At 45.3% G+C, this 17,000-nt stretch overlaps 1 protein-coding gene across 3 annotated transcripts in view; it reads right to left on the bottom strand.

Moving 5' to 3' along the window:
- Nucleotides 1-360: 360 nt before the first annotated feature.
- SHISA6 (shisa family member 6) overlaps nucleotides 361-17,000 on the bottom strand; it is a 259,575-nt gene continuing 242,935 nt past the window's right edge. For 2 of the 3 annotated variants that reach the window (XM_068978983.1, XM_068978984.1), the window contains 2 exons: nucleotides 2,736-2,888; nucleotides 361-911 (listed from right to left, as the gene is read on the bottom strand). In XM_068978983.1, the coding sequence (XP_068835084.1) occupies nucleotides 361-911; nucleotides 2,736-2,888 (704 nt within the window). Of the gene's footprint in view, nucleotides 912-2,735; nucleotides 2,889-7,182; nucleotides 7,240-17,000 lie in introns of all 3 variants that reach the window. The other variant, XM_068978982.1, reaches the window with a different exon arrangement.

Here is a 17,000-nt window from a genome sequence, read left to right as displayed (position 1 = left end):
TTAGCCCATCGGCCAAGTCACATCCGGGCGGGCAGCTTCCGACCAGGGTCTCTTGGCGGACGGACCTGCAGCTGAGCCCCCCAGGAGGGGGAGGGGGACGTGGGACTGAAAGGGACTTGGTGACAGTGGGGGAGGGGAGGGAGACCGGGGCCTCGCCCCTCTCCTCCGTCCCCTCCGATTCTTCTGGAACAGTGAGGGTGACCCCTCTAGATCCCAGGTCTGCGCACGCGCTGTGCCAGGCCACCAGCCGAGTCCCAGGAGTATGGCTTTCTGGGAGAGGCGGCCCACCCCGAGCCCCAACAAGAGAGGACGAGAGGAGCGGCTCCGTCCAGGCCGCTGCGGAGCCCGGGCCCCCGCCGCTCACACGGTCACTTCTGTCTTGCTGGCTGTGTAGCAGGTGTGGTGGCCCGGGATGTAGTGCAGCTGCTCCACGGTGTTGTGTCTGCGCGAGGCGAAGGCCTGGCGCTTGGCCGCCGTGCGGCTCTGGCCCAGGGTGGCGTACGAGTTATCCGAGGCACTGGGATGCGAGTGCATCTTTGTCATGCGGTAGCGGTCCAGCACAGGCGTGGACACGAAGACATCCGTGTGCGAGATGGCCCGCGCCAGGGACTGCTCGGGGAAGGCCGTCCGCTCCGGGGACAGCAGCGGGTCCTGGGAGTGCAGGCGCTCCGTGGAGAGCAGCTGCTCGTCCGAGAGGAGGCGGTCGTAGGGCAGGCCGAAGTCGTCCGGCAGGCCTCGCTCCAGGGAAAGGACCCGGTCCTGCGACATGGCCCGGAGGGGCCGGCGGGGTCGCTCGCGAGGCAGCGGTTTCTGTTGGGACATCTGGATGACGTTGAGGGGGAGGGTGCCGCGGGCGGCCAGGTCAGGCAGGTGCCGCCGTCTCATGTAGTACTCGTCAGCTTCCTTGTCGGCTGCAGGGGAGAGACAGGGTGAGAGCAAGAGAGAGAGGAGTGAGCCGAGGGGGACACCGCAGTGCTGCAGCCAGGAACGCACTGGAGTGATGCAGCCCAGAGGGGTCGACGCTGTGCTTCTCCACTGCGCGTGCAAGTCAGTCCTTGGGCTGGCTTGACTGAGTCGCTCAGTCGGGTCCAACTCTTTGCAGTCCTATGAACTGTAGCCCACCAGGCCCCTCTGTTCATGGGATTCTCCAGGCAAGAATACTGGAGTGGATTGCCATCTCCTTCTCCAGGAGATCTTCCCGACCCAGGGATTGAGCCTGGTCTCCTGCATTGCAGGCAGATTCTTTACTGATGGAGGCAGCGGGGAATCCCTCAGGGGTCTTGTTAAATGCAGAGTCTGATTCAGACCTGGCTCTGGGGTGGGTCTGCAAATCAGCCTACTTCTCCAACAAGCTCCCAGGCGCTGCTGATGCTCCTACTTCTTGGACCCACTCTGGGGTTAAGGGACTCCCTCAAGGTCCCTGTGGAGTTCAGAGCCAACTCCATGGCAAGCCCATGACCCTGAACTCCTGCTCCAGGACTGCTTCTGCCATACCATGGTCCCAAAACAGAAGAGCTCCCTGGATCTTGCTGAAACTCCCAGGTAGCAGCCAGCAGCTTTCTGATGAGATTCAGAACCTCTGTCCAAGGAAACAGGGTTGAGAACCAGCCTCCTGCTGGAATAAAGCAGGATGCTCCATCCAGGAAGCACTTGTGGAAATGGTTCCTGGTTACTTAGGAACATACTAACACCTTCTCTGGAATAACAGCCTATGCCTGGGAAGCCAACACATGGCACAGGATCAAGTCTACACATGCTTCGCCTGTGCCTACAAGACGAGCAGCCCGGGGCAACCCCATATGTGCACCTTATTCAGATGCTCCACCTTTCCCTCGATCCCGAAGCTCACCCTTGAACTCACCCAGGATGATCCTGCCTTACCCTACAGGTGAGGAGTAAGGCTTCCTACAGACAGTCTTCCAGATCTCTGCAGAATGTGGGATTCCCCACATTTAACCATAGAAACTCAACTGTGCCACTTTGGAGGTGGCCAAGGTTGTCTCCTGAGCTGAACTGCTATAACAGTAGGTCACTCTGTACCTTCAAGTACATGCTCGGCCCTGTAGCTGGGTGGTCATCAAAACAGACTCATTGGGCAGTGGGGGCAAAAGGTCCAAGAGTTGGAAAGCTAGAAGAGAGGACTCCTCCTACCATATACCTTCTTGATATTGTAACGTCTGAAACATGTCAGTCTCAAGAGCCTCCCCAGACTCAAATGGCAGAGCTGGGACCATGGGATGACCTGGGCTCAACTCATGAAATGGGATATGTGCACGGGTCTCAGGTTCCCAAGACAGCGCTGATGGAGTTAGGCAGAGAGCTGGTTTATAGGCCCTTCCATAAGCCCAGGTCTCTGGGAAGAGCCTCAGAGAAAGCTCTGGCATTGATCACTTTTACTCCAAGACAGAGAGCAAGGGAGGCCCACGGTTTGAAGAAGGTAGGTGTGGGGTGAGGCTGGGGGAAGGCTTTCTCTTGCAGTTAATGTGGTGTAAACCACTGCCTCCCATGGGAATGTGGGTCTGAGGATCCCTTGGCCTCCTCTCTACCGAGGGAGAAGAAGGACTCACGCTCTAAAAAACAAAAACGAGGGACTTGTTTGTTCTCTTCTTCCACTTTCTCTTTGTTCTTGGGACCCCACCCCATGCCCTCAGGTGTGGGGCAAGAGAGTGAGACACCAGAAGATGTCATGGAGGCCTTGGAAGCAGCCCCCAGCCCTGGGAAAATATCCCACTTACTTAGCCTCTTCAGGGATGAGTACTTGCTGGGGTGGGTCTTCACTGCAGACTCATAGGATGGGGGCAGGTGGGCCAGGTTCTGGAAGGAGCGTGAGAAGGAGAGGTCATAGGGCTCAGTGGCCGATGTCAGGATGTTGTTCATCCGAGGCTTCTCTGCAAAAAAAGGGAGGGGTCATGGTGTTAGTGGGGACAAAATTTTGCAGGGGCAGGCAGGAGGAATGTGTCCAGGTTCCAACTCTTGAGCCCATCCTGCTTTCCTGGGACCCTGTACTAGGACACAGATGATCTGGTGACTTGCTTTCCCTCTGCTCAGCTCCAGTGGCCAGCAAGCCGGGGGGGCAGGAGCTTTTGGCTGCACTGGCCATAATGACAGGTCACCCTTCCTTGAATGGCAGACTCTCCCAGTACATCACTGGGCTGTCAGATGAAAATGGAAGCCCAGTGGAGCTGAGGAGGTGGGTCATAAAACCATTCATTTTGGTGTGAATAGTATTAGGCAAACTAGTTCTCAGGCTCAGAAAAATCTAAGTTTGAAGGAGAAGAAGGGAGAGTGACTGATCTCATCTGCGTACCCTTAGGACTGGGTGCAGGACCTAGCTCCACTGAGACTCCAACCCACGCTGTCCGTGGGTCATTTCACTTCTCACACCACCCCTTCCACCGTTGGCTCCTCCAAGCCCTGCTCCTGACAAGGCACTGTGAGCTGCAAAGCTATTTCCTCTTATTACAGTTCCTTCCTCTGAATCCCCCCTAGCCATCTCTTAACTGCTGGAGGAAAGAATGTAGGCAAAAATGTTTAGCATGTCATTCTGTTTTTCTCCCTCCATCCCTTGAGACAGAACCTTGAGGTTCCAAAGTCTAAGAGAGAGAAGGGAGATTGTTCAATGCCAGACCTGGAGAAAAGAAGGAGGGGAAGACACGGGGGAAAAAGACCAAAGAGAAGTGAGATGAATGACTAATGAGGTGAATGAGCTGGTCTGGGCTCTGGGGGCCAGATTAGGAGTACTACAGGAGTCAGGGGATAGGGGAGAGAAAATGCAGGTATAGCTGATGAGTGGCCATGAAGATGGGGGGAAAAAAGGAATGGAGAGCCCGGGCAGGAAGACAGGCATGCCTTGGTGCTTGGATGACTTGATGTACAGCAAGAAGTCAACAGGGATTGCTGGAGAAACAGTGGTACCATTCCCAGAAATGAGGCAGCTAGGTGGCTCTCGAATCATCCCGCCTGCTTTGGGACTCCCAAGTAGGAGCAGGCTCTAACTTTGGACAAGTGTATCAGAGGACTGTGGTTCCCCATCCCCAGCAAAGGGAATGCTATGAACCTTGAGACAAAGAGAAACTCTTCTAGGCTTTGTTCAAGGACAGTCTCAGTACAGGGAACTGGCTTCTCCATCCTTTCCCGCCCTCACGGTACCCTCAACTCTGGGGATGGAGCCAGGGAGGCCCAGCCAATGATCAGGTATTCACGCCAGCTCGGTACATATGTGAGGGGGTGGGGGGATGCTCTACATCCCTGGGTGATCAGAACATGCTGTACAGAAAGAGCCTCCCTAGCATGGAGCCTCCCTGGTGCCAGGGAGTGGAGTGGGTAGGGAGCCAGGAGCACCGCTACCCAGAGCTGGGAAGGAGCCACCAGCCCCTTAGCTCTTGTGTCTTCACTTTGGGCCATGCTCGAGAAGAACGAACTTCCTCCGCTTGTGGGCTTCTCTCTTCTACCGAGGGCATCACGCAGCTCACCCACTTCCAAATGCAACGTTTCTGGATATTCTTACCCCTCACTGTTCTCCAAAACCTGCCACAGAGCCAAGGCTGACCCTTCCTTGCTTTCTGCCTCCACCGTGATTGATTGCCTCTGCCCCCTTGCCCACGCTGTCTCTCCTCTCACAATCGTTTCCTTACTCTTCCTCTATCCAAATTCTCCCCTCCCTTAAGACTCTTTGCTGTGACACTATGACATCTTTTCAGCCCGGAGTGGCATCTGGTCTTCAAGCCCCTGTTGCTCTCTGGCCAGTACCAGCCAGTTTAGTGTCTATGTGGTCTTTCATCATCTGACTCTAGTTGGTCTTGTTGATCTCCAAAGATTGCCATCTCCTTGACAGCAGAAGTTTTGCTTTCCAGTTTTTCTGATGCCTTCACAGTGCTTGGCCCAAAATAAGAATTCAGTTAATGCCCATTGGCTAATCAAGTAGACACAGGTCGCCTCCTCTCTTGAGAGTTGATCTGCCAGCTCCTGGGAAAAGTAAAACATCCAAGGAAGGAATGAAGAGAAAACCCTGCTTCCACTGAGCCGCGAGCTGTTCAAGTGCAGGTACTGGGTCTCATCTATCCTCAGTGTTCTCGCATCAGGTGGCAGAAGAAGATAGGAAGAGGAACCGGAAAGGAAGGGTCCTCCTTAAGTCGATTCTCTTCATCTGCATCTCCATTCCTTCCCTGAAAATAGGTTCATCAATACTGTTTTTCTATATTCTGTATATATGTGTTAATATCAAGAGGGAGATATATATAATTAAGGCATATATATATATATATATATATAAAACTATGTCTGACTCTCATTGTTGTATGGCAGAAACCAACACAACACTATAAAGATTATCCTCCAATTAAAAAGCAATAAATCAATAAATAAAATTTCACATGGATCACAACTTTGAGTAACTCAATGAAACCATGAGCCCTGCCATTCAGGGCCACTCAGGATGGATGGGGTTATGGTGGAGAGTTCTGGCTGACAAACTGGTTCACTGGAGAAGGGAATGGCAAACCACTTCAGCAGTCACTCTGTCCTTGAGAACCCCATGAACATTATGAAAAGGCAAAAGTAAATTAAATAAAGGCAAAAAAAAGAAAAAAGATTGGTTCCTCCATTTGTATTCAGGAGGCTGTGCTAGTGTAGGCTTCTTCTGGGGAATATCAACTCAGAGTTAGTCTTTCGAAATGATACTGAGCAAGCAGACATCCTCGCTTGCCTTTTCTGGATCCTCTTCCTGCTGCTGCTTCATCACCATGGGCATCCCCCAGGCTTTCTGTTTCTGCCTTCTGCTTTTCTCTTTCAGCCTTCTCGCACAGATTGCCCCTACTCCCAAGACTTCTGTTGTTGCTTCCAAAGCATAACTTACATCTTCGGCTGTTATCTCCCTCCAGACTTCATGTCTGTATTTCTAACTGCCTTACTGAATGATTTTCCTTGCAGATCCTATAGTCATATCCAGCTCTCGATGTCCAGATCCAAACTCACCATCAACAGCTCCATCCCACCAGCAACACTGGCTGCTTTCCTGATTTCTTAGATTGCTTTCATAAGACCTTTCGTTCTTTCATTGATCGTGACTCTCCATTTCACTCATAATTGACTCTTATCAGCCACATTCAGTTAGTAACTAAGACTTCCCAATTCTTTCTCCCAAATATTTCTTAGCTGAACCCTTCTTCCTATTCCTACTGTCAACATCACTGGTGGTACCAGCTTCTTTTAGCGGATCAGGGTGAGCAGTCTGATTTCCCCCAGTTCTACTTTTTCCTAGACCCTGCAACTTGAAACACCTTATTAAACTGTTGCTGTCATCACATATTTTCATGAGGAGCCTAGCACTGGAGGGGGACCTCAAGATAGTTCCCTTTTGTTCTCCAAATTCTACTGCAGAAACAGAGCATAGTCCGACATGAGAGGTGTAGATCTCTCTGCCAGGCGAGCTGCAGAATTTATCTTTGTTTTGAGTTTCCCTCTCACTAAAATTTAGTGATGTTTTCATTATTTAACAGCCAAGACAGAAGAATGACTGATAGCTCATAATTTACATGGCTGTCTTGCATTCTATCAAGTTTTGAGCATGTACCAAAAATAGTTTTTCACTGCAGTTGCAAATGATAAGTTGTGATCTGAAGGGAAGGTGTGAACAACGTAAGAGGGACACATGGTTTTGTAACTCCCTGGCACTCTGCTGACACACTCATGCTCTGCAGCTTTCAGGTTCTTCCTCTGTTGGGAGCTAAAGCTCAAGTCATCCAGTTTGGTTTTGAGTTTTATCCAATCTTAATTAGTTTGGGGAAGGATCGATAGAGTTTTCCACATCTCATGTCATTCCTAAATGGCACCACAAGTAGCCCTGGGCAAAGAAGAGTGTTCACTCCTTGCTGTGGACACATGGAATTTATGGCTGCAAGAAGTGATCAAGATTATAAGTGAAATGGATTAAGAAAGGGGCTTTGTCTTCCCCTTTCATGGCAGAAGATCACTTTGATATCAGAGACAGACATTAGGGGGGCAATGATCTAAAAGTGAGAGTGAGTCACTGTGGCCCTAGAGGAGGGCGGATACCTGGCTCCTCACACCACCTTAGCTTCAGTGAGCCAGTGACCGTGCTTGATGCCGTAATCGGCATCAGTAGCTAGGATGGAGCCCCTTGGGATGAGGATGGAATGCAGAACGCTCTCAATCATCTCTCACCATGTGTAGGGGTCTGGGTAGCGCTGCTTAAAATCGGATGGTTATACTGATGATCACCTGAAAATCACAGAAAAAAATTTTTTAAAGACGAGTTCAGGAATTACGTAGTCTCTTCAACACAGCAGCACCTCTGTTGACCTCTGCTATGCTTCTCTGAGTCAAAGGAAGCACTTCCAAGAACCTCAGGCCTTTGCATACCCTAGAAACAAGGCAGGGTCCTTCCTCGGATGCTTCTGTCTCTCTTTTTCTGCATTAGGGCTTCCTCTGTCATCATGGCGAGCCACCTACACCTGTGGATCTGGCTGACCAGCGTCAGAGGCTTTGTTGGGGTGGAGAAGAATGGAGACTAGGGGACACTTGGCAAATATACATACATGGGATAGAGAACTGAGCAGAGGAAGTAGATCTTTTTGAGGGGAGGAGGGTGTTCAGGCATGGTTGGACAGGAAAGGGATGCCCTAATGTAAGGTGCTTGCATCTTATAGAGCTTTAATTTGTCCTGGGTCTTTATACACAAGTATCTGGGTGTGTCCTGAGAGGTAGTAAGCTGACATGAACCACCAACTGCCTGAGATCCAGAGTCCTGGATCCTGGTCTCTGTCCTGCCTATAAGTGACACAGCCAGCGATTTCAAAAGCATTGGTTTTAATTAATGCAAAAGTCCACATTGATTGAACAAGCCACACAATGAATAGAGTTATAGTTGCTGTAGAGAGCAAAAGCCCAGAGACTTCCTTTCTCAAGTTTCTGCAAACTAGAGAGATTCTCGGAGAAGGCGATGGCACCCCACTCCAGTACTCTTGCCTGGAAAATCCCATGGACGGAGGAGCCTGGTAGGCTGCAGCACATGGGGTCGCGAAGAGTCAGACACGACTGAGCGACTTCACTTTCACTTTTTTACTTTCATGCATTGGAGAAGGAAATGGCAACCCACACCAGTGTTCTTGCCTGGAGAATCCCAGGGACGGGGGAGCCTGGTGGACTGCCGTCTCTGGAGTCACGCAGAGTCGGACACGACTGAAGCGACTTAGCACTAGCAGTAGCATAGTTGCTAAAGTTAGGAGTTCAAGGCTTCTAAAACTGAATGAAGATTTGGCTTACCACCAAAGCACAGTTCAATATTATATTGTTGCTTCAGTTCAACATTGTATGTTTGCTTTTTGTTGGTATGTGCATCTTATTTCAACCAAAGCAAAGGAAGGAGGAGGCATGAGGTCTTAGCTTTAGTTTATCTAAACCACGGGTCACAGCCCTGCCATCCTCTTAGGTCTATGTTTGCTTCCATTTCCTGGATGAAATCATCTTTCCTATCTTTGGCATTATACCCTCTTGCTACTCATCCTTAAGCTCTTTCACTAGATCTCCTTTTCTCTTTAATTCTCTAAATACTAGTATGTCATGAGGCTCGGGAGTCTTCACAAAGACTTGGGGTCTATCTTCTTACCCAGATTGAGAGGTTTCAAGTCTACACCTCTGACCTGCGATCTATCTGGTCTGTGGGGTTAGATTTTAAGCTGCTTATATCTGTCACCATGAAATTCCTGCCCTTAACCCAAACCATTGCATCCTAAAGTGAGCTCATCATTTTATTCTCTGCTTCTCAAGCCCTGTCCATGGTACTAATGTTCCATGGGCTCAGAAAGCTAAAGCAAAACTTCAGTTCTCATTCACCATTTCCCTCCCTTCATCTTCCATATCCATCCAGTGAATGCCCAAATTCTCCTCATATGGCAACCTCCTAAATCCAGGCCCACAGTATATCTTTTTTTCCAGATTTCTCTTAGTTCTAGTCTCTAGGTATTTCCAAGACAAATCGTCCTATGTACTACCACCAGGCAAAATTTCCCATACCAATGGAATTATTTATATCATTCCTTTGGTTCAGAGCAAGATCTTAAGGATTCTATCCAGTGGAATATAGTTTGGGGCAAGAAGCACCATTTCTCACATGAAGACCCTCTACCTTCTCAAAGCAGAATATTAAGTTACTTCCAAGGAAAAACTATTTGACAGACACTGAACCAATTCTACCCTGGATCTGGATTTTAACCAAGAAGAGAGAATCCAGGAAGAGAGATAAAGGGTAGTTTGTTCTGCTTGTCCTCCGGAGGCAAGGAGAAAACCAACTTCACTGTTTTTTGTTGTTATTGTCATTTATTTATTTGTTTTTAAACAATATGGCAGCATCAAATAAAGCAGTTGCAAGTAATGAGAGAACTCAGATTAAACAGTGGAGAGTGGCAGAGAGAAGTACTTCTTTTTTTTCTCACTTTTTAAAAAAAGCTTTGGCTGCCCTGAACAGCATGTGGGATCTTAGTTCCCTGCCTAGGGATTGAACCTGCACCCCCCGCATTGGAAGCATGGAATCCTAACCACTGAATCACCAGGGAAGTCCCAGAGAGAAGCACTTCTAATCTTCTATTTAAGAATCTAGGTGTTTCTAGGAAAGGGAGATGATTCAGGTTCAGTTAATAATTCCTGGTACCCAGCTATGCCCCAGGCTCTGTGCTAAACACTTTCACATACCTTTAAAAACTAATCTTTGCAATGATTTTCATTGCAATATATCAATATTGATATATTATTGACTTGCTGATTTCCAGACACTGTGAAAAACCCCTCAAATATCTTATTTGAAGTAGTTATCTTTTTTTTTTAACACATGAGTTTACAAACAGGATATATGTCTTGAATTTAGATAGCTTGTTTACAAGGGCAGGGCTTTTCCTTTTGTTTGAATCTCACTTCAGATATTTTGCTAATATTTGATTTTTTTTCACATACTGAAATTAAGCAAAAGCATCTACAGCGGTAGAAAATTAAACCATTGTAAAACAGCCATTATGATATTTTGTTATCTTTTCTTTTGTTTCCCTCCCCCGATAAATTACTATGTGTATGTTTACATACACACATATACACACCCAAACTTAAATCGCAATGAATAGCAATTTGCATTTTTCATTTGCACAAGTGAGAATCAGATTATGGTGCTTAAAACAGAGAAAAATATGGTGATTTGATCATTACAGTTTCATTAAATAACAAATGCATAAGGTTATTATTCCCTGTAGCATTTTTACAGTAACAAAAGAAACAACCCTAATGTTCATACATACATGTCCATGTACATATATACACACAAAGATAAATATGTGTAGTTTCCACATATGTAACTGTTTTCTATTTTTAATCAGTTTCTTTTATACTTAATAGACAACATATCTTGAATGTATTTTCATGTTTTCAAATAGTCTTTGAAATATTTTATATGGTTTCACAATAGCCCTTTCTATAGAATAACCTATACTGTATTTCTACATATGACTTAAACATAATGTTTATATACATATATATATAAACATTCCCTTATTAATGTGTATTTAGATTATTTAAAGTTCAATAAATTTACACCAAACAACCTTGAACACAACTCTTTGTCCATGTCTTACTTCTTTAGGTAAATAATTAAAAACAGCATTTCTTGGTCAACACAATGACAATTGCCTTGTGATGTGATGAAGTGGGTTAATGGATTGCTTTCTATTGAACTATTCATCTATTGCTAGGAAATACATTATTTCATTTTTATGTCTCATTCATTCATTACAACATTGGATCCCATCTTATTTAATTCCTATGTATTCATAAAGAAAATTTGCACTTTTGTGCGAACATGGCAGGGCTTTTTGTATCAAGATAATGATTCTGTAAAATCAAGTGCACTTGTTCATCTTTCTGTATGCCTTGGAACTATTAATAGAGCATATGAAAGATGTGTTCTTTGAAAGTTTGAAAGAGTGCAATAAGAAAAATGCCTGCTGTCTTTTGGGGAGTCTGGTTTGCACAGTGGTAGGGAATTGGCTTGTCATTTCACTGACTGCACAACAAAAACTTTGAGAGATAGATGTTGTTATCATCACCGATTTAGTGTTAAGGAAACTGAGGTTTGGAGAGGTTGAATAATTTGCCGAACAGGTGAAGATGGGATTCAAGTCCAGGCAGGCTGGCAGTAGAGCCCACATCCTTATGTATTCTGCCTCTCAGACTTGGCAACATTTTCCTTACAAATTGATTCATTCACATTTTCTAATTTCAGTTTGTAATTTCCATTTTTTATAAGTCCATTGAACATTTGAAACTTTATTAGCTTAAAAGTGTAACATACCCTCAAAAAACCTCTATACAGGAAACTGTATTTCTTTTTCAGTCTTAACATCTTGTCCTAATATTTTTTGGATCATCAATTTATTCCCATCATTCTTTTTCAAATAACTAACTCTTTACATATCAGAGCTTTTTATCCCTTCATATCTTTATTTTATGCTTTTGGATCTGTTCATTTCTGCCTCCTAATTTTCTTTGTTTTGGTTCATTATTCTTTTCTAATTTTCGAGCTTGAGTCTTCCATCTGTTTATTTTTACTCTTTTCTATCAACAATATCAGGTCTCTAGCTCTGAATTTGTCTCTGGTGCAGTCCCATGAGTGCTGATATGGAATGTTCTTATTGCTGTTAAGCCCTAAATGATCTGTAATTTCAGCTCTGATTTTTCTGTCTGACCCAAGATTTCTGTAGCAGAGTTGTTAAATTTCAAAGTGTTTGGGTTTGTCAGTTTGAACTTTTGCGTTAATTTTCTGTTTTATTGTATTGTGGTCAGAGAATGGAGCCTGTACAATTTCTGCTTTGGAGACTTGACTTAGGTTGCCTTTGTGGGCCAATATATGATAAATTTTTGTGAATGTTTCATGAATTCTTTAAAAAAGGTATTATTTTCTTCTCATAGAGTGTAAAATTGACATATATCTATTAAATTAGACACATGAAATACATTATTCAGCTCCTCTCTACCCTAACTCATTCTTTGCCTACTTAATCTGTCAAAGACTGAGGGTGGTATCCCCACTCTCCCACTATTGGTGAAAGTGAAAGTGAAAGTTGCTCAGTTGTGTCTGACTCTCTGGGACCCCATGGACTATACAATCCATGAAATTCTCCAGGCCAGAATACTGAGGTCGGCAGCCTTTCCCTTCTCCAGGGGATCTTCCCAACCCAGGGATCGAACCCAGGTCTGCTGCATTGCAGGAGGATTCTTTACCAGCTGAGCCACAAGGGAAGCCCAAGAATACTGGAGTGGGTAGCCTATCCCTTCTCCAGCGGATCTTCCCAACCCAGAAATTGAACCGGGGTCTCCTGCACTGCAGGCAGATTCTATACCAACTGAGCTACCAGGGAAGCCCCCACTATTGTTGAGTTCCTGTCATTTTCTGTCTGTATCTGTTATAGTCCTGATTTAACATATTTCACAGTTATCTTGTTCAACACAAAAAACCTCATGGTGCTTATGTCTTTTTTGAGACTTGTACCCTTTATCAACATTAAAGAACCCTTTCTGTCCTATTTAATGCCTTTTTTTTTTTGCCTATAAGTCTGCTTGATCTGATATTTATATTGCCAACCCAGCTTTCTCTTTGTTTGCATTTGCCTGATAAACTTTGCCTATCCTTTTGTATCTAACCTTTCTGTGTCATGTTATTTTATCCTTGTCTCTTGACAAGAGCATAATTTTAAGAAAATTTACCTATGTGCTTTGGTGTGTTCTGGGTTGCCTTGATGGTTAAATGTGAGTCCTCCTGGCTCAGAATAATTGTCCTTCTACTGTCATATCCTCATCTCCCTATCATACATGCATGTGTATGATATAACTGCCCTCCACGTGGCCATGTGGCTCAAACTCTAGGTCATGGTTAGTTCGGCTAGGTATGAATACTTGACTCACTTGGGCCCATTGGAGCTCCTTCTCCAGAAATCAGGAACCATTAAAAGAGAGAGATTTGGTCTCTCTGCATGGCTGGACACATAACTTGTAAGCTAGGTAGCTATGGCCAGTCTTATCGATTTGGAAGAGAGGTCAGTCTTTAGAGACGGTGCCGCATCATATTTTATTTAAAAAAATGGTGACATTAGATTTCTAGTCCCACACAGTCTCCTGAAACCTTCCCATTCCCCCACTGGATAGAATATATTCTCTTCTTCTTGAAACTGGAGGGCGCTCCTGACTTCCTCAATGAGCATGGTGCGGCAGAAATAACACCGCATGCCTCCCACAGCTAGGCTGCAAAAGATGACAAGGCTTTCACCTGGCTCACCCTTTCAATACTCACACTTCAGTCCCAGCCACCATACTGTGAGGAAGTCCAGACCATGTGCAAAATCTGACTTCAGGGGCTGGCCTAAGGTTTCCATCAATAACCAGGATCAACTTCCAGATGTGTGAGTGAGGAAGACTTCGGATGATTCCAGCCCCCAGCCTTGTAGGTGTCCAGGTTAACACAAGTGGGTCGGAGACGAGCCATATCCACTGAAGTGAAGTGAAGTTGCTCAGTCGTGTCCGACTCTTTGCAACCGCATGGACTATAGCCTACAACGCTCCTCCGTCCATGGGATTTTCCAGGCAGGAATACTGGAGTGGGTTGCCATTTCCTTCTCCAGAGGATATTCCCAACCCAGGGATCAAACCTGGGTCTCCCACATTGTAGGCAGATGCTTTACCATCTGAGCCACCTAAATCCCCCATACCCACTGAGCCCTTTCCAAATCGGAGATTTACAAGCAAAACAAATGTTGCCTTTACTGTACTGTTTTCTAAAATTAAAATTTTAAGGGACTTCCCTGGTGGCCCAGTGGCTAAGACTCCAAGCTCCCAATGCAGGGACTCTGGGTTTGATCCCTGGTCAGGGAACTAGATCCCACATGCCACAGCTAAGAGTTCACATGCCATGAACTAAAACCCAGTGCTGCCAGATAAAGAAATAAATTAAAAAATTTAAAACTTACAATCATTGTTGATACATGAACAATACAGATTTTTTGTATATTGTTTAGCCAGTTTCCCCAATAGTAACATTTTGCAAAAATATAGTACTCTATCAGAATATTGACATGGATACAGTCAAGATATGGAAGGTTTCCATCACTAGGTAAATTCCTCATGTTGCCACATCCACTTCCTTCCTGCATCCACCCCCTCACTAGCCCCTGGCAACCACTGAAGTGAAATTGAAGTCTCTCAGTCATACATGACTCTTTGTGACCCTCATGAACCGTAGCCCACCAGGCTTCTCTATCCTTGGGGATTCTCCAGGCAAAAATACTGGAGTGGGTTGCCATGCCCTTCCCTAGGGGTTCTTCCCGATTCAGATAACGAACCCAGGTTTCCTGCATTGCAGGCAGACTCTTCTCTAAGGCACCAGGGAAGTTTGGCAACTATTAACCTATCCATCATTTCTAATTTTGTCATTTCAAGACTGCTATGAATGGATTCATACAGTATATAATCTTCGAGACTGGATTTTTTTTTTTTTTTGTCAAGCATAATTCTCTGGAGACACATTCAGGAATGCATCAATACTTCATTCCTTTTTATTTCTCAGTAGGAAATATTCCACGGTGTGGATGTACCACGGTACCAACTGTTCAACTGTTGAAGGACATCTGGATTCTTTTCAGCTTTCTGAGATTATGAATAGAGCTGCTCTAAACATTCACGTGAAGGTCTTTGTGTCCAGGTCTTCTCTTATCTGGGATAAATGCTTAGGAGTGCAGTTGTTGCCTTGTTTAATAACTGCATGGCATGTTTGTTTGTTTTTAAGAACCTGCCAAACTGTTTTCAAGAGTGGCTGTACCATTTTACATTCCACCAGCAGTGAATGAGTGATCCAGTTCCTCCACATCTTTGCCAGCATTTGGTGTTGTCACTATTTTCTATTTTAGCCATTCTTAACCATGATAGTTATGGAGTGATATCTCATTGTGGCTTTAATTTGCATTTCTCTAATGACTAATGATGTTAAATATCTTTTCGTGTGCTTATTTTTCATTTGTTTATCTTCTTCAGTGAAACGTCTCTTGATTACTTTTGCTTACTTTCTAATCAGGTTGTTTACATTTTTCCTGTTAAACTTTGAGAATTCTTTTTATATGCCAGATGATAGTTATCTGTAGGATATATGGTTTGTAAATATTTTCTCCCTGACTGAAGCCTGTCTTGTCATCCTTTTAACTGAGTCTTTTGCAGAACAAAGCTTTACATTTTGATAAGTCTAATTTGTTAATTTTTTTTTGATTGATTGTGCTTTTGGTGCCAAGTCTAAAACATCATTTTCTAGCCCTAGGTCAGAAGATTTTTTTCCTTTCTTTCTAGATGTTTATATAGTTTCATGTTTACATTTAAGTCCACGAACCATTTGGCATTAATTTCTATGAAAAGTATGAGACTCAGGTTGAGGGGTTTTTGTTGTTTGTTTTTTTTGCTTGCTATCTGATGTCCAGTTGCTTCAGCATTGTATTTGAAAATACTCCTTTCCTCCATATAATTGCTTTTGCACATTTGTCAAAAAATCAGCTGGACATGTTTGTGTGGGCCTACTTCTGGGTTTTGTCTTCTGTTCCACTGAGCTACATGTCCGTCCCTCTACCAATAACCAGAGAGTCTTGCTTCCTGTGGCTACATGATATTTCTTGAAGTTGAGCAGACCGATCGCTTCCACATTGTTTTTCCTTTTCTAAAATATTTATTTGTTTTACTTTCGTCTGTGCTGGGTATTCTTTGCTCTGTGTGCTCTCCCTGGTTGCAGGGAGCGCGTGCTCCTCCCCAGCTGCAGTGCTCGGCCTTCTCCTCACTGTGGCTTCTCTTGTTGCGGAGCACAGGCTTCAGTAGTTGCAGCATGCGGGCTCCGTGGCTGTGGATCACGGGCTCTACGCGGGTCACAGAGCGCGGACTCGGTAGTTGTGCTGCACGGGCTTGGCTGTCCCACATAAAGCGATATCTTCCCAGTTCAGGGATTGGACCCATGTACCCTGCACTGGCGGGTGGATTCTTATCTATCGTACCACCAGAGAGGTCCTATTTCTCCTTTTAAAAGGTGTTTTAACTGTTCCAGGGTTTTTTGGGGTTTTTTTTTTTTTTTTGCCTTTCTGTGTACATTTTAGAATAATTTGTATCTTAAAAAAATCTTGCGGAGATGTTGATAGGAATTTTGTTAAATCTGTGTACTATTTGTGTGTGTGTGTGTGTGTGTGTGTGTGTGTGTGTGTGGAAGGGGGGTCAAATGGAAAAATTGTCCAACATAGATGCACTCACTCGTTGTGACCAATGCTACTCTATTATGAATACATCTTGAAGATGGTGGAGGGCGAGGGGGTGGGAGGAGGTGGGCAGATGTTGCTCTAGATAATATGGAGTTGTGGGGTGTGTGGGTGGCTCGGTGTTAATATGGAAGGGTCAAAGGCAGAATTCGTGATGTACAAAGAGTTGTTGTTCAGTCGATAAGTCATGTTCGACTCTTTGCAACCCCATGGACTGCAGCACATCAGGCTCCCATGTCCTTCACCATCTCCCGGAGCTTGCTCAAACTCATGTTCATTGAATCAGTGATGCCATCCAACCACCTCATCCTCTGCTGCCCATTTCTCCTCCTGCCCTCAATCTTTCCCAGCATCAGGGTCTTTTCCAATGAGTCAGGTCTTTGCATCAGGTGGCCAGAGTATTGGAGCTTCAGCTTCAGCATCAGTCCTTTTAATGACTGTTTCGGGTTGATTTCCTTAAGGATTGAGAGTAGGAAGGCTAACGATTCCAGGAATCAGTCTGGAGCTCCTCTCTGCGGCGACGCGTATACAATCTGTTGGAACAGGCATCCTGTCTCCCCTTGGACTTATCCACAGATCACATCTCCACTCCCTCAATTACTGGTCTCCCCTGTCCCTCCTCCTCAGGGAGTCCTGGGCCTTGGCACAGTGCCCAGTCAGGGCCATCAGCCT

Source organism: Capricornis sumatraensis, chromosome 8, assembly GCF_032405125.1.
Source record: "Capricornis sumatraensis isolate serow.1 chromosome 8, serow.2, whole genome shotgun sequence".
NCBI classification, from domain to species: Eukaryota; Metazoa; Chordata; class Mammalia; order Artiodactyla; family Bovidae; genus Capricornis; species Capricornis sumatraensis.
Note: the sequence above shows the minus strand (reverse complement) of the source record. Positions and strands in the feature narration are given on the sequence as shown.